This window comes from Trachypithecus francoisi, unplaced genomic scaffold (genome assembly GCF_009764315.1).
Source record: "Trachypithecus francoisi isolate TF-2019V2 unplaced genomic scaffold, Tfra_2.0 Lachesis_group4, whole genome shotgun sequence".
Lineage (NCBI taxonomy): Eukaryota > Metazoa > Chordata > Mammalia > Primates > Cercopithecidae > Trachypithecus > Trachypithecus francoisi.
Genome location: NW_022681469.1, coordinates 115906338 through 115929289, shown reverse-complemented (window position 1 = coordinate 115929289; position 22952 = coordinate 115906338). Strand labels below are relative to the sequence as shown.

At 51.7% G+C, this 22952-nt stretch overlaps 2 protein-coding genes and 1 pseudogene across 2 annotated transcripts in view; 1 reads left to right on the top strand and 2 right to left on the bottom strand.

Moving 5' to 3' along the window:
* The window catches only part of MUC12 (mucin 12, cell surface associated), a 41363-nt gene extending 24566 nt beyond the window's left edge, over positions 1-16797 (bottom strand). Inside the window, 1 exon segment of the mRNA XM_033192129.1 lies at positions 16738-16797. Within this exon segment, the coding sequence (XP_033048020.1) occupies positions 16738-16797 (60 nt within the window).
* Positions 16798-17406: 609 nt separating this feature from the next.
* The window catches only part of MUC3A (mucin 3A, cell surface associated), a 39303-nt gene continuing 33757 nt past the window's right edge, over positions 17407-22952 (bottom strand). Inside the window, exons 10-12 of the mRNA XM_033192344.1 lie at positions 19019-19110; positions 18807-18859; positions 17407-18635 (exon numbers count right to left, since the gene is read on the bottom strand). Coding sequence (XP_033048235.1) covers positions 18594-18635; positions 18807-18859; positions 19019-19110 — 187 coding nt within the window. The 3' untranslated portion in view covers positions 17407-18593. The remainder of the gene's footprint in view (positions 18636-18806; positions 18860-19018; positions 19111-22952) is intronic.
* Positions 19953-21058, top strand: LOC117072326 (annotated as a pseudogene).

The following is a 22952-nucleotide window of genomic DNA, read 5'->3' as shown; positions in this document are numbered from 1 at the left end:
ATGGTTGATGCTATAGGGGAGTGCCACTATGTACCACTAATTTTAAAATTTTGTTTTTTTAGAGATGGGGTTTTGCTATGTTGCCCAGGCCAGTCTCAAACTTCTGGCCTCAAGTGATTCTCCCACCTCGGCCTCCTAAAGTGCTGGGATTACAGGCTCGAGGCACACACCAGCCACATGTTTGTTTTGAAGTCAGTGGACATTTGAGGTTTTGCCCGATCCTCTCATTTATGAGCTAGGTTTTGTCTAGTTCAACCTGATGGTAGTGGAAGGGCTGAGCTCCAGGGACTGCCAAGGTGGAGGTGGAACATCCCTGAACCCTGCGTACAAGGGTCAGAGAGGATGGCGGGCCATAGGCAGGCACCAAAGTGGAGGGTGGCAGGATTCAAAACAGGCTCACGAGGTGTTCATTCCCATAGACTTCCTCCCTCACCTGAGCAAGGGACCCCTCTTCCCTTCTGGTCTCTGAGGTCACCTCCCCCACTCACCTCTTAGAAACCTCCTCTGTGTCTCACCCAGAGACCACCACAATCCTCAGCCACCCGACCTTTCTGCACCCACAGGAAAACTCAGCCCTCCAGCTGAAACGCCTTTGCAAAATTATGACTGAGACAGTGAAAGAGATCTCACTTAGCTGACTCCATCTTGCTTCTAACCTCCAAGCTGTCCTTGTTCATTCCTGGGAGTAGGCTGAACTAACTTGGGGAGAAACAAAGATGGTAACGGCCCTTTCCCAAAGCAGACTTTCTTCTTGCCTGGGGGCTAGATTGCCTTTGTAGGACTAACATAAGCTGCAAGATTAGAAATGATGGTTTAGGCGTCATGCAGCTGGAGGCTGCTAGATTTTGACCCTCCATAAACTGCTCCCAGGACCAGTGCTTGAGATATTTTGCAGACTCTGCACTTGATAGACCAGCTGGCACCACCCAGATCAATAAACTGGCCCATCTGATCTTGTGGCTGTCACTCAGGAACTGACTCAGCGCAGGAAGACAGCTTCGACTCCCTGTGATTTCATCTCTGACCAATCAACATTCCTGACTCACTGGTTCCCCCCACCCACCAAGTTATCCTTTAAAACTGCTCCCCTTAGCCGGGCACAGTGGCTCCTGCTTGTAATCCCAGCACTTTGGGAGGCCCTCAATCACCTGAGGTCAGGAGTTCGAGACCAGCCTGGCAAACGTGGTGACACCTCATCTCTACTAAAAATACAAAAATTAGCCGGGCGTGGTGGGGGGTGCCTGTAATCCCAGCTACTCAGGAGGCTGAGGCAGGAGAATCGCTTGAGCCCGAGAGGCAAAGGTTGCAGTGAGCCGAGATCGTGAGCCACTGCACTCCAGCCTGGGCAACAGAGTGAGGCTCCATCTCAAAAAAAGAAGATCCCGTGGCCGGCAAAATGCAGACCAAACCAGTAAGGGCTAGCTCCTCAGGGCTAGGCATGTCCGTCAGAGAGAAAAAGTATCTTTAACATAACCCTGTATGATAATCAGCTCATTACAGCTCACCTACATAGACTGCATATCATGCCTGTACTTAAGATTATGAGAGGGAAGCGATATGCAAGCACACAAAGGCCAAAGTAACTAAGTGACACACCTATCAATCAAAAGGCAGAGGCTGGCTAAAGATTAGGTGGCCTTGGGAAGAGAAGGAAAAAATAAATAAATAGATAGATAAATAAATAAAAAGATGCAAAGTGGTCAGGCATGCTGGCTCACACCTGTAATCCCAGCACTTTGGGAGGCCAAGGCAGGAGGATCACCTGAGGTCAGGAGTTCGAAGCCAGCCTGGCCAACATGGTGAAACCTTGTTTCTACTAAAAATATAAAAATTAGCCGAGTATGGTGGCGGGCACCTGTAATCCCAGCTCCTTGGGAGGCTGAGGCAGGAAAATCGCTTGAACCTGGGAGGCAGAGATTGCAGTGATCCAAGATCACACCACTGCACTCTAGCCTGGGTGACAGAGCAAGACTCTGTCAAAAAAAAAAAAAAGAAAGAAAAAAAAAAGATGCAAAATACACCAAACTGATGCTGATCTCACCTCACAGAGATCAGTCCGCTCTCTCCTCTTTGAGAGTGTAACACTGTGTGTAACAAACTTTTGCTGCTTGCTTTGCTATTTGTATGTGTCACATCCAATTCTTTGTTTGGGACACCAAGAGCCTGGTGCCATCTGGTAACATTGAGATCAAAGGCAGATGTACCCCCTGCCCCTCACGGGGGCTCCTAGACCCTCAGTACAACGAGGAGACAGCAGGGGCCCATATGATGGCAACACAGGACTCAATGCAGCAGGGCGGACTCTCCTGCCTCTCATCAAGGGAGGCTTCCAGGAGGAGGTGATACTTGACCTGTCATTTTTTCCTTCTTTTAAAAATGGGAGTCTCTTGGGTTTACTCATAAATTTTACTGGAATTTTTAAGTTATAAAAGTAGAATGTGTCTGTTGTCACAAGTCAAACAATGAAAAAGCATGTAAGGGTAGTTTATGGTCGTCTCCATAACTGACTCACGAGGTATGAACAGGGGTGGGGAGAGCTGGCATTTATTGGGTACGGATCAGATTCCTGTACTCGCCCTATCACAAGACATATTAACTGGAACTTAGTGATTCTGTAACTTCCTAGGAATGTCTTTGCCCTTGTAGGCTGGGAACTCCGTGAGGGTAGAGAACATTTTCTGCCCTGTTCAGTTAGCCCTGTAGAGGCTTACTGAGACTTTCTCAGTGAATGAGTCAGTGAATGCTGGAAAGTCCAAAGCTTTCTCTTAGTTACCAAATATAAACATCACAACAACCCTGCAAGGTGGACGTGGCTATTTCCTGTTTGTTTTTTTGTTTGTTTGTTTTCGTTTTTGTTTTTTTGACAGAGTCTCGCTGTGTCACCCAGGCTGGAGTGCAGTGGCAGGATCTTGGCTCACTGCGACCTCCACCTCCCAGGTTCGAGTATTTATCCTGCCTCACCCTCCCAAGTTGCTAGGATTACAGGTGCCCGCCACCATACCTGGCTAATTTTTCTATTTTTAGTAGAGATGTGGTTTTGCCATGTTGGCAGGCTGGTCTTGAACTCCTGACCTCATGTGATTCACCTGCCTTGGCCTCCCAAACTGCTGGGATTACAGGTATGAGCCACTGCACCTGGCCGCTATTTCTGTTTTACATAGGAATCAAGGTTCTAAGGATAAATCATTTCCAAGGTCACTCAGCTAATAACAGAATTCAAGCACATTCTAAAGATGGCTTTTGGCCCGGTATGGTGGGTCATACCTGTAATCCCAGCATTTTGGGAGGCCAAGGTGGGAAGAGTAGTTGAGGCCAGGAGTTCAAGACCAACCTGGGCAACATAGCAAGATCCTGTCTTTACAAAAAATAAATTTAAATATTAGCCCAGTGTGGTACATGCACCTGTAGTCAGTTCCAGGTACTCAGGAGGTTGAGGCAGGACAACTGCTTGAGCCCAGGAGCTCAAGGCTGCAGTGAGCTATGACTGCACCACTGCACTCCAGCTTGGGCAACACAGAAAGACCCTATCTCAAACAAAACAAAACAAAAAGGCCAGATGGGGCAGCTCATGCCTGTAATCCCAGCACTTTAGGAGGCCGAGGCGGAGGATTGCTTGAACTCAAGAGTTTGAGATCAGCCTGGGCAAAATAATGAGACCCTGTCTCAACAAAAAATTAGCCAGACATGGTGCTGTGTCCCTGTAGTCTCAGCTACTTGGGAGGCTGAGGTGGGAGGATCACTGGAGTCCAGGAATTCAGGGCTATACTGAGCTATAATTGGGTCACTGAGCTCCAGCTTGGGCAACAGAGAAAGATCCTGTTTCTAAAAAAAAAAAGAAACAAAAATGACTTTTACCTTTATCCCCAAAAAAGGGCTAGAGGAATAAAGAGGAGGAAGGGGAAGGTTTCAGGGCAGAACAGCATATGTGGGGGCCCAGAGGTGAGTAAAAGTCCTCACTGTGTGTTTGGGGTAAGGGAAGACACTAAGACAGAGGGAAGCTGGGAAAATGGACGTGAACCAGCCTAGAATGGGGTTTGGACTTGACTTAGTTCAGTAAAAAGGATAATTTGAAAATATGCATCAGGGACCATTGGAAGAGTCATACCATTTTTTTTTTAGGAGTTGGCGTCTCACTCTGTAACCCAGGCTGGAGTGCAGTGGCACAACCTTAGATCACTGCAGCCTCAAACTCCTGGGCTCAAATGATCCTCCCACCTCAGCCTCCAGAGTACCTGAGACCACAGACCCCACCATACCCAGCTAATTTTTTACGTTTCGTAGAGATGGGGTCTCACGATGTTGCCCAGGCTAGTCTCAACTCCCAACCTCCAGTGATTGTCCCACCTCAGCCTCCCAAGGCACTGGAATTACAGGCATGAGTCACCACACCCAGCTGCTGATAGCATTTTAACGATGCCATTTCTAGCTATTCATCCTCAATTAATCTGATGCAGTTATAAAGTAAAATTCATGCAAGAATGTTTATTGCCTTGTTACTGATTATAGTAAAAAGCAGAGGTACACATGTCCAAGAATAGACAAATAGGGGACTGGTTATATGACTGTCGTATTCCATAGAATAGAATAGTAATCAGCCATTAAAATGCAAACCGTCCATAGAATAAATCTAAATACATAGAAATAAAATGTTAACAATGTTTATCTGAACGTTAAGGTTAAGGGGGTATTTTTTCAGGCTGGGCATGGTGGCTCACACCTATAATCCCAGCACTTTGGGAGGCCGAGGCAGGCAGATCACCTGAGGTCAGGAATTCGAGACCAGCCTGGCCAACATGGTGAAACCCTGTCTCTAACAAAATACAAAAATTAGCCAGGCACAGTGGCACATGCCTGTAATCCCAGCTCCTCGGGAGGCTGAGGCGGGAGAATCGCTTGAACCTGGGAGGCGGAGGTTGCCGTGAGCCGAGATCGCACCATTGCTCTCCAGTCTAGGCAACACTCTGACTGAGACTCTGTCTCAGAAAAAAAAAAAAGGAAGATTTTCCTCTTTGTGTTTGTCTGTATTTTCTAAATGTTCCACGATGGATATGTTTTCATCTTATAATTTTTCTTTTGAGGGACAAAGTCTCTGGCTGGGCCCGGTGGCTCATGCCTGTAATCCCAGCACTTTGGGAGGCCAAGGCGGGCGGGATCATGAGGTCAAGAGATCAAGACCATCCTGGCCAACATGGTGAAACCCTATCTCTACTAAAAATACAAAAATTTAGCTGAGCGTGGTGGTGCGCACCTATAGTCCCAGCTACTCAGGAGGCTGAGGCAGGAGAATTTCTTGAACCTGGGAGGCAGAGGTTGCAGTGAGCAGAGATCCCACCACTGCACTCCAGTCTGGGCGACACAGCAAGACTCGCCTCAAAAGCAACACAAAACAACAACAACAACAAAAGAGAGAGGCAAGTTCTCAATGTGTCCCCCAGACTGGAATGCAGTGGTGCGATCCTAGCTCACTGAAGCCTCGAACTCCTGGGCTGGAGTGATCTTCCCTCCCTCCTGAGTAGCTGAGGTTACAGATGTACCACACCTCATTATATAATTTTTTTTCTTTCTTTTTTTTTTTTTTGAGACGGAGTCTCGCTCTGTCACCCAGGCTGGAGTGCAGTGGCCGGATCTCAGCTCACTGCAAGCTCCGCCTCCCGGGTCTAGGCCATTCTCCTGCCTCAGCCTCCTGAGTAGCTGGGACTACAGGCGCCCGCCTCGTCGCCCGGCTAGTTTTTTTTTGTATTTTTTAGTAGAGACGGGGTTTCACCGTGTTAGCTAGGATGGTCTCGATCTTCTGACCTCGTGATCCGCCCGTCTCGGCCTCCCAAAGTGCTGGGACTACAGGCTTGAGCCACCGCGCCCGGCCTTTTTTTTTTTTTTTTGAGACAGAGTCTCGCTCTGTCACCCAGGCTGGAGTGCAGTGGCCCGATCTCGGCCCACTGCAAGCTCTGCCTCCTGGGTTCACGCCATTCTCCCGCCTCAGCCTCCCAAGTAGCTGGGACTACAGGCGCCCACCGCCACACCTGGCTAATTTTTTGCATTTTTAGTAGAGACGGGGTTTCACCATGTTAGCCAGGATGGTCTCGATCTCCTGACCTCGTGATCCACCCGCCTCGGCCTCCCAAAGTGCTGGGATTACAGGTGTGAACCACCGCGCCCGGTCATTATATAATTTTTAAAACACAATAAATGTGTGTGAATATATAAATATGCATGTATATGTATATATGTTTTATATATATATGTATTTTTTATTTTATTTTTATTTTTTTGAGACAGAGTCTTGCTGTGTCATCCAGGCTGGAGTGCAGTGGGGCGATCTCGGCTCATTGCAACCTCCGCCTCCCGGGTTCAAGCAATTCTCCTGCCTCAGCCTCCCGAGTAGCTAGGACTACAGGCCCATGCCAGCATGCTCACCTAAATTTTTGTATTTTTGGTAAAGATGGGGTTTCACCATGTTGGCCAGGATGGTCTCGATCTCTTGACCTCGTGATTTGCCTGCCTCGGCCTCTCAAAGTGCTGGGATTATAGGCATGAGCCACTGTGCCCTGCCTATATACATTTTTTTTTTACTTTATTTTATTCTGTTTTATTTTATTTTATTATAGGTATGCCTTATGTCACCCCTTGGAGAACCCATGGAAAATCATTCACTGGTAACAATTTCCAAGCTGGGATTCCCCAGACCTTTGTAGTCAAAATGCTTAACAAAAATTGCCTATTTGCCTACACTGAAGCCACTGTTCATTAAAGATGCCAGCTCCCTCTCCTGCTAAGCAGGTAAAGTTTGGTAGCTTTTTTCCGTGCGAAAGTAATGACATTGTATCTCATTGAATGAATTAAGTTGAGTCTTTTCTTGCTCATTTACAGTGTTTATTGCTTCTACATTCCACATGTATTTGGATTTTTCCTTAAAAAGATTAAGGCTGAGGGCAATGGCTCACACCTGTAATCCCAGCACTTTGGGAGGCTGAGGCAGGAGGTTTGCTTGAAGCCAAGAGTTCAAGACCAGCCTGGAAAACATAGCGAGACTGCCATCTGTACAAAAATTTTAAAAATTAGTTGGGCATGGTGGTGCACATCTGTAGTCCCGGCTACTTGAGAGGCTGAAGCAGAAGGCTCACTTGAGCTCAGGAGGTCGAGGTTGCAGTGAGCTATGATTGTGCCACTGCATTCCAGCCTGGGCAACAGAGTGTGACCCTGTCTCTAAAATAAAATAGATTATTACTTAATTAAGGCAGCTGGTTTTTCAGGCAAATCTTTCACATCATGGCATGCTTGGGGACACACATTAGAAGGCTCTTCAAGGACAAGTCTGAGGACCATCACCAAGCTTTGAAACTGTCTCCTCCTGCCACCTCCAGGACATATTTCAGTTTGTGACAAAATCAGTCAATGAAGTCCCCAGTGGCAGCTCCCCTGAAGAGGCAGTGGCAGTGTGGGGAGCTCCCATGGGGCGTGGAGGGAGGGTCCTTGCTGCATCTCCAAGACCAACCTGTACACCACTGTGTGACCTTATGCAATCCAGAGAAACTCTCTGAATTTCCATTTCCCCCTGGGAAATGAGAGTAAATGATGCCTGTTCTGGCCACCCAGATCACTCTAGAATATTCTACAATGTTATAGGAGGCACTGAAATGAGCTGCGGTCCCCCAGTCCTGGGTGCACATTCTGCTCTGCCACACAAGAGCTAGGTAGCCTGGGTCTATTCCTTTTCCATAAGGTCCTTGGCTCCTGGCAGAGTTGTGAATGTTGAGATAGAGCTGGGTGGGGCCACTCCAACCCCTGCACACACCAATGGCGGTGGATGGACTTCCTGGCTTTCTAGTGCCAGCAGACATTGTCACTGTTTCTTGAAAGCAAGAGTCACCGGTTGAGGCTAAAGCATGGTATGGTGCATTGAATAGGATCACCCCAAAATATATCCTCAAGTCCTAACTCCTGGTACCTAGGAATGCGAACTTCTTTGGAAACAGAGACTTTCCTGATGTCATTAAGTCAAGGATCTCAAGATCAGATTTAGGATGGGCCCTAAATTCAAATCCTTGTCAGAGAAAAGAGAGAGAGATGTGACATATAGGGAAGATGCCCAGAGATGATGAGGCAGAGATTGGAGTGAGGCTATCACAAGCCAAGGAACACCAGGAGTCACCAGGAGCTAGAAAAGGCTGGCCGGGCACAGTGGCTCACGCTTGTAATCCCAGCACTTTGAGAGGCCAAGGCTGGTGGATCGCCTGAGCCCAGGAGTTTGAGACCAGCCTGGGCAACATAGCAAGACCCCGTCTCTACAAGAAAAAAAATACAAAAACTAACCAGTCTCATAATCCAGCCTCTAAATAACGAGATAAACATTTTTTAAAAAGGAAGAAGCTGGCCAGACGCGGTGGCTCACACCTGTAATCCCAGCACTTCGGGAGGCCAAGGTGGGTGGATCACGAGGTCAGGAGTTTGAGACCAGTCTGACCTACATGGTGAAACCCTGTCTCTACTAAAAATACAAACTTAGCCAGGCATGGTGGCGTGTGCCTGTAATCCCAGCTACTTGGGAGGCCAAGGCGGGAGAATTGCTTGAACCAGGTGGCAGAGGTTGCAGTGAGGCAAGATCGCACCACTGCACTCCAGCCTGGGCAACAGAAAGACACTCCGTCTCAAAAAAAAAAAAAAAAAAAAAAAGAGCTAGAGAAGGCAAGGAGAGATCTTCCCCTAGAGCGTTTGAAGGGAGTGTGGCACTCATGATAACCTTGACTTCAAGCTTCTGGCCTCCACAACTGTAAGAGAATAAATTTATGTTGCATGAAGCCACCAAGTAGTGTTTGTTAATTTATTGTGGCAGACCTAGGGAAGGCATACACACAGGCATCCCCAATTACAGCAAGCGGCAAAGAACGGGGACCCTGGAGCTGGAAGGCTTAGGTTCAAATCCTGGCTCCTCTAACTGATGAGTGGGTGGCATTGAGCAATTTCTTTTCTTTTCTTCCTTTTTTTTTTTTTTTTTTTGAGGCGGAGTCTCGCTCTGTCTCCGGGACTGGAGTGCAGTGGCCGGATCTCAGCTCACTGCAAGCTCCGCCTCCCGGGTTCACGCCATTCTCCTGCCTCAGCCTCCCGAGTAGCTGGGACTACAGGCGCCCGCCACCTCGCCCAGCTAGTTTTTTTGTATTTTTAGTAAAGACGGGGTTTCACCGTGTTAGCCAGGATGGTCTCGATCTCCTGACCTCGTGATCCACCCGTCTCGGCCTCCCAAAGTGCTGGGATTACAGGCTTGAGCCACCGCGCCCGGCCTTTTTTTTTTTTTTTTGAGATGGAGTCTTGGTCTGTCGCCCAGGCTGGAGCACAGTGTCACGATCTCGGCTCACTGCAACCTCTGCCTCCAGGGTTCAAGTGATTCTCCTGCCTCAGCCTCCTAAGTAACTGGGATTACAGGAACCTGCCACCATGGCCAGTTAATTTTTGTATTTTTCGTAGAGACGGGGTTTCACCATATTGGCCAGGCTGGTCTCGAACTCCTGACCACACATGATCTGCCTGCCTTGGCCTCCTAAAGTGTTGGGATTACAGGTGTCAGACACCGTGCCCCACCGAGCAAATTATTTATCATCTCTGCACCTGTTTCCCCATGTATAAAAACCCCAAATCAGTAACACATCCTTCTTCTTAGGAATGTTGTGAAAGTTAAATGAGATAATATTTAGAAAAGTGTCTAGCACATAGCAAACCCTCAATGAATATTTGCAATTTTTAATACTTTTTTTTATTTTTATGTTTAAGAGGTAACGTCTTGCTCTGTCGCCCAGGCTGGGGTGCAGTGGTGCGATCCTAGCTCACTGCAGCCTGGAATTGCTAGATTCATGAGATCCTCTCCCCTCAGCCTCCTGAGCAGCTAGGACTACAGAGACACACCACCACACCCAGCTAATCTTTTTATTTAAAAATATTTTTGCCCAGGCTAGTCTTGAACTCCTGCCCTCAAGCAATCCTTCCGCCTCAGTCTCCCAAAGTGCTGGGATTACAGGCATGATTGAGCCACCATGCCTGGCCCATTTTTAATATGAATATGATACTCAGACTATCCGGTCTCTATTAACTTCTCCAACTGGGGTGTGGGGGTCTCTGGGCCTTCCCACACCCCAATGAGCTGTGGGTGACCCCAGCTCATCCCAGTGCCACCCAAGATTTGATCTTCTCCAGGGAATCTGGTTACCAATACCCCAATTCTCTCCCTAGCTCCGTGTAAGTTCAGACAATGTGGTTCTGAATTTGTCTAAGGCCTTTGAGCATCTGTTAATATATACTTCCTTCCTGTACTACTTCTCAACCGCCACCAAACTCAAACGCTGCCTCTCCCTCTCCCCCTCCCCGTGCCTCATCAGCCCAGGTGGAAGGGCTCCAGAGGCCCCCTCTGTGCCCCTCCAGCCCCGGGCCTCCTCTCTTAGCTCCAGCAGCAGATTGGGCTGTGGCCGTTTCTGCCCCAATCCCATCTCATTAACTCTACTATAAACTGTCTATTCACCCTGCCTCCTCCAGAGCACCTGCCCAGGCAGAGCCAGCCTTTGGTGTTTGCTGAATGAGTAAGTTTATTACTCTTTGTATAAAACAGCACTCCTTGTAATATTTTACATCACTTGAGTTTCAAAGGTTGCCCCTTTGTCTATTGTGAACAAATTTGTTTTCACCTCCACCACTCTCTTCCCAATTTTATAGATGTTAACCATTTCTACTCCCAGCTTCACCTTTCTAAGCTAAAGAGTGCTGACCCCTTCAGACCCCTGACCCTCCCACTCCGGGGCAGACACTTGGTCCCAATCCCCTAGCCCATCCCCGCCCCAACCCTTACTAAGAACACTTTGGAACTTCATGTACAGAAAACAGGATACTGGTTCCAGTCATCATGTGGATCCCTGGCATTTTTCTGGCGTTTCCTGGCTTTTGTGTCTCTGTAGCAGTTGGAGAAGGTAGAGTTCTAGACTGTGTCCCTATTCCAGGAGCCCCAGGCCACCAGGACAGCTCCTCCCAGAAACCCCACGGTCACCCCACACTCAACAGGCCCAACTGGAGACCCTTGCCTTCCATCAAAGAGAGGCTCCTATCCTCCTGGTCAATACAGCCTCCTGGACCGTCCATCTCCTATTCCAGGGTGGCTCTTGGTGCCTCTCAAGAGGCTCTTTCAAATGAAGACGGTAGAAATAAAAACCATAATATCAGAGATAAAGAGTTCTTTTCCGATTTTTAAATTTATTATTATTATTATTATTATTATTATTATTATTTGAAACAAAGTCTCTCTATGTTGCCTAGGCTGGAATGCAGTGGCACAATCACAGCTCACTGTAGCCTTGACTTCCTGGGCTCAAGCATTCCTATCTCAGCCTCCCAAGTAGCTGGGACTACAGGCGCACATCACCACACCCAGCTAATTTTTTTCTGGTATTTTTTGTACAGACAAGGTCTCACTATGTTGCCCAGGCTGGCCTCAAACTCCTGAGCTCAAGCTATCCTCCCACCTCAGCCTCTTAAAGTGCTGAGATTACAGGTGTGACCCACTAAACCTGGCCAAAGACTTCTTTTCAATAGGATGATCAGCAGATAAGACACAGTAGAGGAAAGGATTCGTGAAGATAAATCAATAAAAACCGAAAATAAGTCAGTTTTTATCTTCATTCAATTGATAAGTCAGTAAAAATTACCCAAACTGAAACACAGAAAGGGGTGATGGGGATGTGTGCAGAACAGTATCCACAGCTGTAGTCCAATATGGAATGGCCTAACATATGTCTCATTGTAGTCTCAGAAGGAGAAGAGAGAGAACAAGGTAGGAGAAATATTTGAAGACAATAATCACTAAGAATTTCCAAAAATAAACAAAGGGCCACAAACCACAGACATTGTAGTCAGAGTCAAATTCCTGAAAACCAAAGATAAAGAGAGAAAAGCTTTTTCTGAGACAGGGCCTCACTCTGTCACCCAGGCTGAAGTGCAATGGTGCAATCACAGCTCACTGCAGTCTCGAATTCCTGGACTCAAGAGATCCTGTCCCCTCAGCCTCCCAAGTAGCTAAGACTATAGGCATGCACCACTATGACTGGCTATTTTTTTTTTTTTTAAGAGATTGGGTCTCCCTGTGTTGCCCAAGCTAGCCTCGAATCCTGGGCTTAAGGGATCCTCCTGCCTTGGCCTCCCAAAGTGCTGTGATTACAGGCATGAGCCACCACACCCAGCCTTTTTTTTTTTTTTTTTAAGAGATGGGGTGTCACTATGTTGCCCAGGCTGGGGCCTCCCAAAGCACTGGATTATAGGCATGAACCACTGCACCCAGCTGATGAAGAGAAAATTCTGAAGGCAGCCTGTCTTAGTCTTCTTGGGCTGCCATAGCAAATACCATTGACTGGGTGGCTTAAACAATAGAAATTGGCCAGGTGTGGTGGCTCATGCCTGTAGTTCCTGCACTTTAGGAAGTTGAGGTGGGAGGATGGTTCGAGCCCAGGAGTTCAAGACCAGCCTGGGCAAAAAATAAAATAAAATAAAAAGAAAGAAAGAGTTCTCACAGTTCTGGACGTCTCACAGTTCTGGATGTTGCAAAGTTCAAGACCAAGGTGCCTGCTGATTTAGTTCATAGTGAGCACTCACATTTTCCTACCTCAGCCTGTAGCAGGGGCTGGGGCGATGGCACTGGACCCATCCTAGAAGCCCTCCCCTAAGACCCAGGCTTCCAGGACAGCTCCACCCAGAAACTTCACCATCACCCCAAACTCCACAGCCCCAACTGGAGACCTTTGTCATCCAGCAAAAAGACGCTCCTCTCCCAGTTAACACAGCCTCCTAGACCATCTGTCTCAGTGTCCTTCAGCCAACCATCAGGTGGAACCCCCATTTCCAAGGGAGTTGGGTTCCCAGCTGGGCCTTCATATCCTCCTCCCAGGATGGCTTTGGGTGCCTCTCAATGGCCTCTCTGATGCTGGTCTGCCCTACAGAGGCATCCCCAGCCCTACTTAGTCCACAGAGGTTCTTGTGATGTCTAAACATCTCAGCTTGGTCTTAGTGCTCCTGTCATCCACAAATGCACCAGCACCACCACACTCTCCCCAGCAAACATCACGCTTGATCCAGCACATGCCCCCTCGTCTTTCAGGGCATTCCTACGCCGTAGCTCCCCTGCAGAGCTGTGGAAATGATTTTTCTACTTTCTCAGAGTGCTCTTCCCTCACTCGACTGTCTGCTTCTCCAAAACCTCACCAGTCCACAGTGTGCCCGGGAGTACCCAGAAGAGGCTGCAGAGAGTAGGAAGAAAAGTTACAGATGCTGGGCCAGGTGCAGCGGCTCACACCTGTCATCCCAGCACTTTGGGAGTTCGGGGCGGGCAGATCACTGGAGGCCAGGAGCTCAAGACCAGCCTGGCCAACATGGTGAAGCCCTGTCTCTACCAAACACACACAAAAAAATTAGCTGGGCATGTTGGCACACACCTGTAGTCCCAGCTACTCCAGAGGCTGAGGCAGGAGAATCTCTTGAACCCTTGAGACAGAGGCGGCAGTTAGCCGAGATCGTGTCACTGCACTCCAGCCTGGGTGACAGAGGAGACTGTCCAAAAAAAAAAAAACACTACAGATGCCACTGGTAGTCTCTGATCTGACATCTGAACTGCTTGCCAAGGACCCAGAATCCATTCCTAGAGCACGGGATGGTCTGCAGAGAACTGGGTTCCTCTAGAAGGGAGGAGGGGCGCTAGTGGAGAGAACTGGGGTCCTCTAGGGGAGGAGAGGCGCAGGGCGCAAATCCACTGTAAAGTGGTCGCCGTGTTCATTATTTGCTATGTGGCCCCAGGCAAATCACTTATCCTCTCTCTGAGCTTCCATATCCTCACCTACCCTGACTTCCTTACACAGATATTTTCGTGAGAATCATATGAGCTACCTGCTGGGAAATGGCTTTGTGAACAGCAAAAGCCTCTGCAAGAGGAAGGCAGGGGTCTCTGCCTCCATCTCTGTATCTAATCAGACCTTCCCAAGCCCTCCGGAGTGGTCCTACTTGCCTGGCCTCACTCCCTGCTGCTTTCTGCACTGGCCATAGATGTTTTTCTGACTGTTTTGCACACAAAGGGATTCACCTGTGTTATCTTTGCCACATAATTATAAGCATCTGAGGGACAGGGGCTTTTGGTTCCTTGGGGTCCGTCTCTAACACTCGGCTGGGTATACCGAGGCAATGCCACCTGCTGACTCCTGGGGCCTTCATCATCGCTGTCATCACCTCCGTCACCCTCTCCTTGATAATCTGACCAGAGAGAGATTGCAGGATCGGTCAGGCCAGGCCTGGGAAGCAGAGATGGAAAGGACTCCTCATAAGATCCATCCCAGCCCATAGCTTCCCACTCCTTTATATTACCTTAAAGGGAATCTATGTGTTATTAACACACTCTTATAATGTTCCCAAATTCACAGAGTTCATCACTTCAGCCCTTGAAACTCTCCCATCAGCTCCTCCCCACCTGTACCTCTCTCCCAACATGTCCGGGTTAGGTAAAGAGGTCTCACCTGTCAAGGCTTGGCGGACAGAGGCAGCCTCGGAGGGCCTGAGTCCCTGGCTAGGAGGATGGTGGAACTTCCCTGGTAGGTTACTTTGAAGGTGTCCTGCAGGGCTACAGAGACTCCCACCCCAGCTCCCCTGCCCCCTCACGACCCCTTCTGCCCACCCCACAGCCTTCAACTCAAGGTCTCCCTCTGCGGCCTCTCCTCATCCCTGTCCACCCCTGCCAGGAAGGAATCAGAAAGTCTGTTTTGTATGAGAGAAATCAGCAGGTAACCAGTCATCTCTTACACACAGCCACCACCAGGCTAAGCAAGGATCCCCGAGCCTCTGTCTCCTCCCGCAGCCCCTCGGCCACTTTGTTGTTGTTGTTGTTGTTGTTGTTGTTTGTCTGTTTGAGAGAGTCTCGCTCTGTCACCAGGCTGGAGTGCAGTGGTGCGATCTTGGCTCACTACGACCTCTGCCTCCAGGGTTCAAGTGATTCTCCTGCCTCAGCTTCCCGAGTAGCTGGGACTACAGGAGTGTGCCACCACACCCAGCTGATTTTTATATTTTTGGTAGAGTTGGGTTTTCACCATGTTGGCCGGGATGGTCTCAATTTCCTGACCTCGTGATGCGCCTGTCTCAGCATCCCAAAGTGCTGGCATTGCAGGCGTGAGGCACCGCAACTGGCAGCCATTTTAATTTTCTTTCTTTCTTTCTCTTTCTTCCTTTCTTTCTTTCTTTCTTTCTTTCTTCTTTCTTTCTTCTTCTTTCTTTTTGACAGTGTTTCACTCTTAAACACTGGAGTGCAATGGCACAATCTTGCCTCACTGCAAACTCCACCTCCCAGGTTCCAGTGATTCTCCTGCCTCAGCCTCCCAAGTAGCTGGGATTACAGGTGTGAGCCACCATGCCTGGTTACTTTTTATATTTTTAATGGAGACAGGGTTTCACCATGTTAGCCATGCTGGACTCAAACTCCCAACCTCAGGTGATCCACCCACCTGGGCCTCCCAAAGTGCTGGGATTACAGGCATGAGCCACCACACCTGGCCCCATCAGCCATTTCTAATTGGAGGGGATTCCCCAGGGGGAACCTGAGGCTGCTCCAAGTCAAGAGAGGACACTGTCAGACACCCCTCTGGATTCCCTCTCTCCCGACCAGGGCTGGCAGCATGTTCAGTGCCTCTGTGAGGCTTGGAAAGACCCATCCCTCCAGCAGATAAAGCCCCCAGGATGAGGGCAGGGAGAGCCCACTGTCTGTGACAAAACCCCCTCATCCTCCTGGGGGGAGCCTGGAGAGCAGAAGCTGTGGATTTCAGCCATCCCACGGCCAGGGGCTGTGTGCAGACCATCCCCTGCACACCACAGGCACCCACAGGTCTCCACAGTGACCCCTTCAGCACCCCCAAGGCAAGATGAGGTCACAGCACGGGTCTCCAGCCTGGGGCAGCCCCTTGCCATGCAAAGGGGAGGAGGCCACCTGCAGCCCTGCTGCCTGAGGCAGGGGCGTGTACTATGACCACCCAGGAGCACTGGACCCGGAGCATCAGCCCAGGAGCACTCACCCTGTGTCAGTGCAGCAGTAAAGGATGCGCAGAGCCAGAGAGCCAACGTCGGAATCCAGATCACCAGCATTTCCTGGGGAACGGGCCCCTGGCTGCCCGTCTTCCCCCGTCAAGAGGGACCAAGAAATGAAAGCCTCCCAGGAACAGATCAGCTATAAAAAGGACCCCAGAGACCTTTGTCTTGAAGAAGAGCAGTGCCTGTCCCAGGGTAGAGGTGAGGTGATGGCACTGAGCAGGTAGCGTGTGGTGACCACAGGGAGTTGGACAAAGGGCAGCCTGTCCACCCTCCTCCCTTATAAGTCCTGGAGCAGTGACCGCCCTGAGCCGGGGACCCTCTCTTTCAGCGGAAGTCAGAGCCACTGTGGGTGGGGCAGCGAAGGAGGGAGGGACAGAAGCTAGAGGTGTGAGCACACCATGGGTGCCAAGAGGTGGGGGCCAAGAAGCGCCGGAGGGCGGGTGACCATGGAGGGAGAAGTTCAGAACCGTGGAAGGGGCAGCCGGCAACAGGCCAGAGCAAGTGAAGGACCCTCCACTCCCACCCCCAAGAAGCCCCTCTCTCTTCCAGCCATCCCTCCCCATCCCCCGCCTCGACATGGTCCTTTCCAAATGTCCAGGGCTTTCCCTGGGGTCCCCAGCTTCCAGCCCTTCTCCTGGGCGGGGTGCCCACTCACACCTGAGACTTTATGGTCCTGGTCTCCACCCCTGGCCAGACACAGAGGTGACGAAAGGCCATGGCCCGTCCCTGTCCCGGGCAAACATCACAGGGGCCTCTCCCAAGCCCGCACCCAAAGACCCAAGGGGACATGTTATTTCTGAACACCCTCGACTCCTCAGACAGGCCTGACTGCCCGCAACAGCAGGAACAGAAGTGCCCTGTGCCAGCAGACAGGCTCTGTTGTGTGCCTCTGCTATCAGGGTTTGGGAGCCTTGTGGGGGATCAAGATCTTTGGGGAGGCCCAGCTTTACCCATCCTTGTAAAGGCTGACTGGACCAGGCAGCCCTAGCCCCTGGACCACCCTGACCCAGCACCAGGGGTCCAATTGCTCCCTAAGCCCCCAGTGTCAAGGTCAGGGCAGTGGTGGGGGTGGGGAGAGCACAGACCACAAAGCCCAAGGGGCCCCTGCCCCGAGTCGCTCCCCAACAAAATGGGTTCCCCCCAACCTCTGTGCTTTCTATGAAGAACATCATGGCCCCCAAGGGCTGCCCACAGAACCCCTCCTTCCTCCCTGGGAGACACAGGTGATCCCAGGATCCTCCTACAGCGCCGCCTCTGGAAATCCCTGTTCTCCAATCAGGTGGAGACCACTGCGGGGTGAAAGGGAGACAGACAGAGAGCAGCTTCTTTTACAGTAAACTCTATATTGTGCTCACATGGAGACCTGGAGATGTGCCGACTTCCTGTCCCCAAGGCCGATCTTCCCAGCCAAGGAGATTGAGGATTTCAGGACTCAGAGTTATGGCAGGAATCAGGAATCGAGGTGACACCAGGGAGAGAGGGAGGGAGGAAGGAAAAGGAAGGGGATGGGAAAAGGCAGTGGTGAGGTGAGAGGGGAGGAAGATCGAAGGGAGTGAGGAGGAGGGGGACTGAGGGGGCTGCCTTTCCTTGGGGACTGGGGAACTCATGCCCTGCCCCCACCCTTGGGGCTCCAGGAGTGAGAGAAAGGGGTGGAGAATAAAGAATCGGACAGCAGGGTGATGGGGGGAACAGCAGCTGGGATATTTAGGGCAGGGGAGTGGGGGGCAGAACTGACTAATGGACAGGCTCAGAAGGGGAGAAGATACAAGGAATGAGAGCAAGAGAAACGGGGAATTGGGCAATGGGGTGATGGGGGGAACAGCAGCTGGGGTATCCTAAGACACAGAGGCTATCTATACCTTGCTAGGGACCGGGATGTGAGGAGAGGAGGGAGGATTTAGGGCTGGGGGACTGGGGACAGGATGGATGAAGGAACGGAGTCAGAAGGAGAGGACATCTAAGGAATGAGAGCAAGAGACACAGCAGGGAGTTAGATCAGGAGAGGGCAGGAGATGGGATGGGCTGCAGGCCGCCTCCAGATTCAAAGTAAGAAACAGTCAGTAGGGAATTGAGAGAAAATAGGAACCAGGGTCGGAGACCAGGTGAAGGACATGAGGATTGGAGGATCTGAGAGAGGCAATGGCAACATGAGGGCTGAGACGGGAGGGCAGAGTAGGACCGAGAATTGACCAAGTCCATGTGGTTTACACAACAATGGTGTGAGATATACAGGAATGCTGTACCTGCTTTGCAGGTGAGTAAACTGAGACTCGTTACTGACTTGCCCAAGGTTTCACAGTGGAAGAGCCTGCACCTCAACTGCGTGCGTCTCCTGGTGGGTTTCAGCCAAGTTGGAAAGAGAAGGATGGGATTTGGGGGAACAGTCTCATTTTGCCCAAGAACAGCAGGAGCCTGGGCTGCTCACGTCCTGGGGCCACCACTTGAAATGGACGCAGTGCAGAGCCTTGTGTCCCGGGCAGGGCAGAGGGGATGGTGATGGGGCCCCGCAGGGCTCACACTGAGGACGAGGTCATCTCGGGTCTCTTGATGTGCACCTGTCACAGAGTCACAGTGAGGGAAGGGAACGCGGAGCCACTGGTTTGGACTGACAGGGAGGTCACTGCTGATCCGAGCCCAGCCTCCTCCTTGCCCTGGTGGGGGTTGGGGAGGGAATCTGAAATGCAGGCTGGGAGAGTTCCTTGGGGTCCCCCTCTTTAGCCCCTCACCTTCATAGTGGTGTCCACCTTCTCCAAGGCCACATGGAAATTTTCATCCTTGTCTAGAGAGAGAGAGAGAAGAGGGGAGAAAGAGGAGGGGAGAGGGACGGGAGGGAAGGGAGAAGGGGACGGAGTAAATGCGAGGAAGGCAGGAAGGGCGTCTGTCCTCGCAATGGTGCCCAGGAAAGCCCCTGCCTGCTTCTCCAGGAGGCAGGACTCACCTGTTCCGTCGTCCTCGAAACCCCAGTTTGAAAAAGTGCCCACGATTTCCTCATCCCAGGTCTCGAACCATTTCCTGTCCTGGGCCCAGGACCTAGGTGGGGCCGCCGCGCGGTCAGACACAGCCGGCCCGCCTGGGGCCCCTTGGCCGCCCTCGCACCCCAGGCCCGTCTTTCCCGCGCTCACCGGTCTAGGCGCTGGCAGCTCCACCGTCCAGAGCGCACAGCCCAGACGCCCAGCGCCAGTAGCAGCAGCAGCAGCAGCGCGGCGCCCGCCGTCAGGCCCCCGACCAGCGCCCTCCAGTGGATCGCCACCTCGCAGCGCGGGCCAGAGAACCAGTGCGTGTCGGTGGAGTAGCAGCTGCGGGAGATCGCAGGGTCAGACCCTCTTCACCTCCGGACTCGGGGTCCACGCGTGCACCTGGGTCCCGCGGAGCGGGGTGGGGCGAGGGGGCGGGGCCCAAGCCTAGGGCAGCGGGGGCTTTCGCCCTAGGGCAATCGGAGGCGTTCCACCTTAGACAAGGGTCTGGGAATCCACCCTTGAAGGAGGGGGCAGGGCTCCAACCTAGAACAAGGGGTTCTGGTTCCGCCCTAGAACAAGAGAACGGGACTCCAACCTAAGCAAGGGGCGGGATTCCACCCCGGATCAAGTGGGTAAGGCTTCACCAAAGGAGGGGGAGGGGTTCAACCCTAGAATGAGGGGGCGGGGCCCCACCCTAGAATGAGTGGTCCCAGAACAAGAGGCCGGGACTCAACCCTATCATGGGGGTGGGGTAAAAAGCAGAGCTCCAGGGCAAGGCTCCACCGTAGGGCAAGGGGAATGGGCTTGGAGCCGGACTCTGGGGACAAGGCTCCACCGTAGGGCCTGGGGGCGGAGCACGGGGCGGGGCTTCATCTTAGAGCGCGAGGGCGGGGCTCGGCTGATGCTAATGGTGAGCGGTGCCTTACCGACAGGCGGGACCGCTCCTCTCCAGAACGCACTGGCCCTGGTGACAGTCGATGGCGTTGTCCACGCCCGACGTGCATTTGGTGACACAGCGGAGCCGGGTGGCCTCCACCAAGGGGAAGTAGAACTCCTCATAGCCCGTGGGAGCGGCGCGGCGGCAGATGGCTGAGGGGTTGGGGAGGGGGTTGCACAGAGACAAGGACCTCATCCATTCTATTCAGGGGCCTGATAATGGTGCCTCTGAAAATGCGGGAGGAGGATTCCATTTCCGAGGTGGGATGCCGTGGGGTAGACCCTGGGATTCGATGAGGGGAGTCCAGCACCACCACCCTCACCCTCTCCTCGTGGCCCCTGCTGTCCTCAGGTGGAAGCCACTAATCAGCGCCAGGAAGGGCCACCCTGGGCCATATCACTTGCCTCCCTCACAAAGGTCTCTCCCTGCCCCAGGTTTCAATGGGCAAATGTCCCTGGTGGCTGGGATCATAGCCACGGGAGAGCGACCACTCAACCCTTTACCCCACCCTCACCTTCCGGAGTCAGCTCTGTCCTGCTGTTGTTGTTCACCTTGATGGAGTCAGGCTTAAAACACATGGCTGCGGGAACACAGGCACGGATGGAATGGGAGGGGGAGGTCAAGGGGTTAAGGTCAAGGGGTTAGGACCAGGAAGCAGGACAGGCACAGGGAGGGCGGTGAGGGCTGTCTCTGTCTGGGGGACTGTGGAGGGGCCACAAGAGAAGACTCCTGTTCCCAACCTCATCTCCCCTGAATAATCCGAGGTCTTCAGCCATCTGGGAAATGCTGAGCATGACCATCAGGGGTTGTCTTCCCCAGTACCCAGGTCCTGGGAAGACCCTCCCTAGCCCCACCCTTGATGACGTTGTGTGTGGACTCATTTCCCTTCTCCCAACCTGCCAGAGGTACCATAGGGTTGGCACCGGAGTCCAGAGGGCCCCTGGCCCAGTTGGAGTGGGCTGGGGTGGCGGCTCAGGCCCTGGCCCCTCCCTCCAGCCGGGGCTCACTCTGAGAGTCCTGGCAGCTGTCCACATCCTGGCTGGCATTCTGCAGCGCCTCCTTCAGTGTCGTCTTCGCCTGCTCGTACTGGTTCTCCAGCTGAGGGCTGAAGGGCAGCTCCAGCAGGACCAGGTAGTCCACCACGATGCTGCCATTCCTGAGAGGTCCACGGCCTTAGAGAGTGCCCCAGCCAGGGGCGCATGGGTCCTTGGAGGAGCACTCCAGAAGCAACCCAAAGTGCACCAGAAGTGGGAAAGGGGGCAGAGGTCCTGAGTCGGGATGCCACATGCATCCTTTTTAGAAGGGGCTGCCAGCATTCTTGACTTGGTCTGCCTGGGAAGGCAGGACAAGGAATAATTGACATGATTGACTTCCTATCTGTGTGTGTTTTATAGAGACAAAGTCTGGCTCTGTTACCCAGGCTAGAGTGCAGTGATATAATTATAGCTCACTGCAGCCTCCAACTCCTGGGCTAAAGTGATCCTTACTCCTCAGCCTCCCAAGTATCTGGGACTACAGGTGTGCACTACCATGCTGGCTAATCATTTTATTTATTTATTTTTTATTGTTGTAGAGATGGGTTCTCACTATGTCGCCCAGGCTGGTCTTGAACTGGTTTCAGGTGATCCACCCACCTAACCCTCCCAAAGTGCTAGGATTGCAAGTGTGAGCCACCATATCTGGCCTGACGTTCTCCTTGTGTTGCATCAAGCCATCATCCACTGGCGCTCCTGGATGCGCTCTCTCTCCCTCTCTCCCTCTCTCCCTCTCTTTCTTTCTCTCTCTCTAATTCTGACCCACCCAGTAGCGCAGGGGCTAGCCAGAGGGTGAAGAAGTCACCGATCCAGGCACCACCTTCCCACATGTCCCTGCAACTTCTCTCCTTCCAGTGTGCTGAAGAAGAGAGGTGCCACCCCTCCTCCAGAGAAATGGCCCCAGAAAACGATCTCAAAAAATACCCCAGGGAGTGATTCCTTATGTAGCCCCTCCACCCCTCTCTTTATAAATTCTGATGATTACCAAAGAAAGGAATGGTTTTTTTCTGTGCACAAATTCCCCCACCCAACACCGCCTCCACATCCCCCGATGGGTCTCCTACCTCAGGGACAGGATCTCCACACCCTTGAAGGTGAAGCCCTGCATGCCTGCAAAAATCTTCTGCATCTGAAACACCAAGGATCCCTGGGCTCACGTCCGAACCTGCAGACCTGAGGACACCCAGATGCCCAATCCCAGCTCCAGGGGAGCACCCTTCAATTCCCCTCCCCGGCAGGGAGCCATGGCTCACACCTGTAATCCCAGCACTTTGGGAAGACAAGGCAGGTGAACCACAAGGTCAGGAGTTCGAGACCTGTCTGGCCAACATAGTGAAATCACGTATCTACTAAAAATACAAAACATTAGCTGGGTGTGGTGGTGCACACCTGTAATTCCAGCTATTCAGGAGGCTGAGGCAGGAGAATCACGTGAACCGGGAGGTGGAGGTTACAGTGAGCCAAGATCGCGCCTTTGCACTCCAGCCAGGACAACAGTGCGAGACTCTGTCTCAAAAAAAAGAAAAAAATTCCCCTCTCCTTGCCCTTTACCTGATTCCAGAAGGTCTTGTTGAAATCCCTGTAGGCCTGAGAAGTGTTGTCATTGAGGTCCGGCGAGAACTCCTGATCGACAGACACTTCCATGTCCACCTCAGTCTCCACTACATCTGCACACAGCATGCATGTCCCCGGTCACTTCTCTGTCTGCGTCTGTCTGAAGCCACCAACACCAACACCCAACCCACAGGCTCCTCCTGCTGCTCCTCTCCAAGATCCCTGAGGACTGATGCCCAGAGGCAGAGGCAGGAGAATCGCTTGAACCCAGGAGGCAGAGGTTGTAGTGAGCCGAGATCGCATCACTGCATTCCAGCCTGGGCCGCAGAGTGAGACTCTATCTCAAGAAAATGAAAAAGAGAAAAAGAGAGAGAGAGAAAGAAAGAGAAA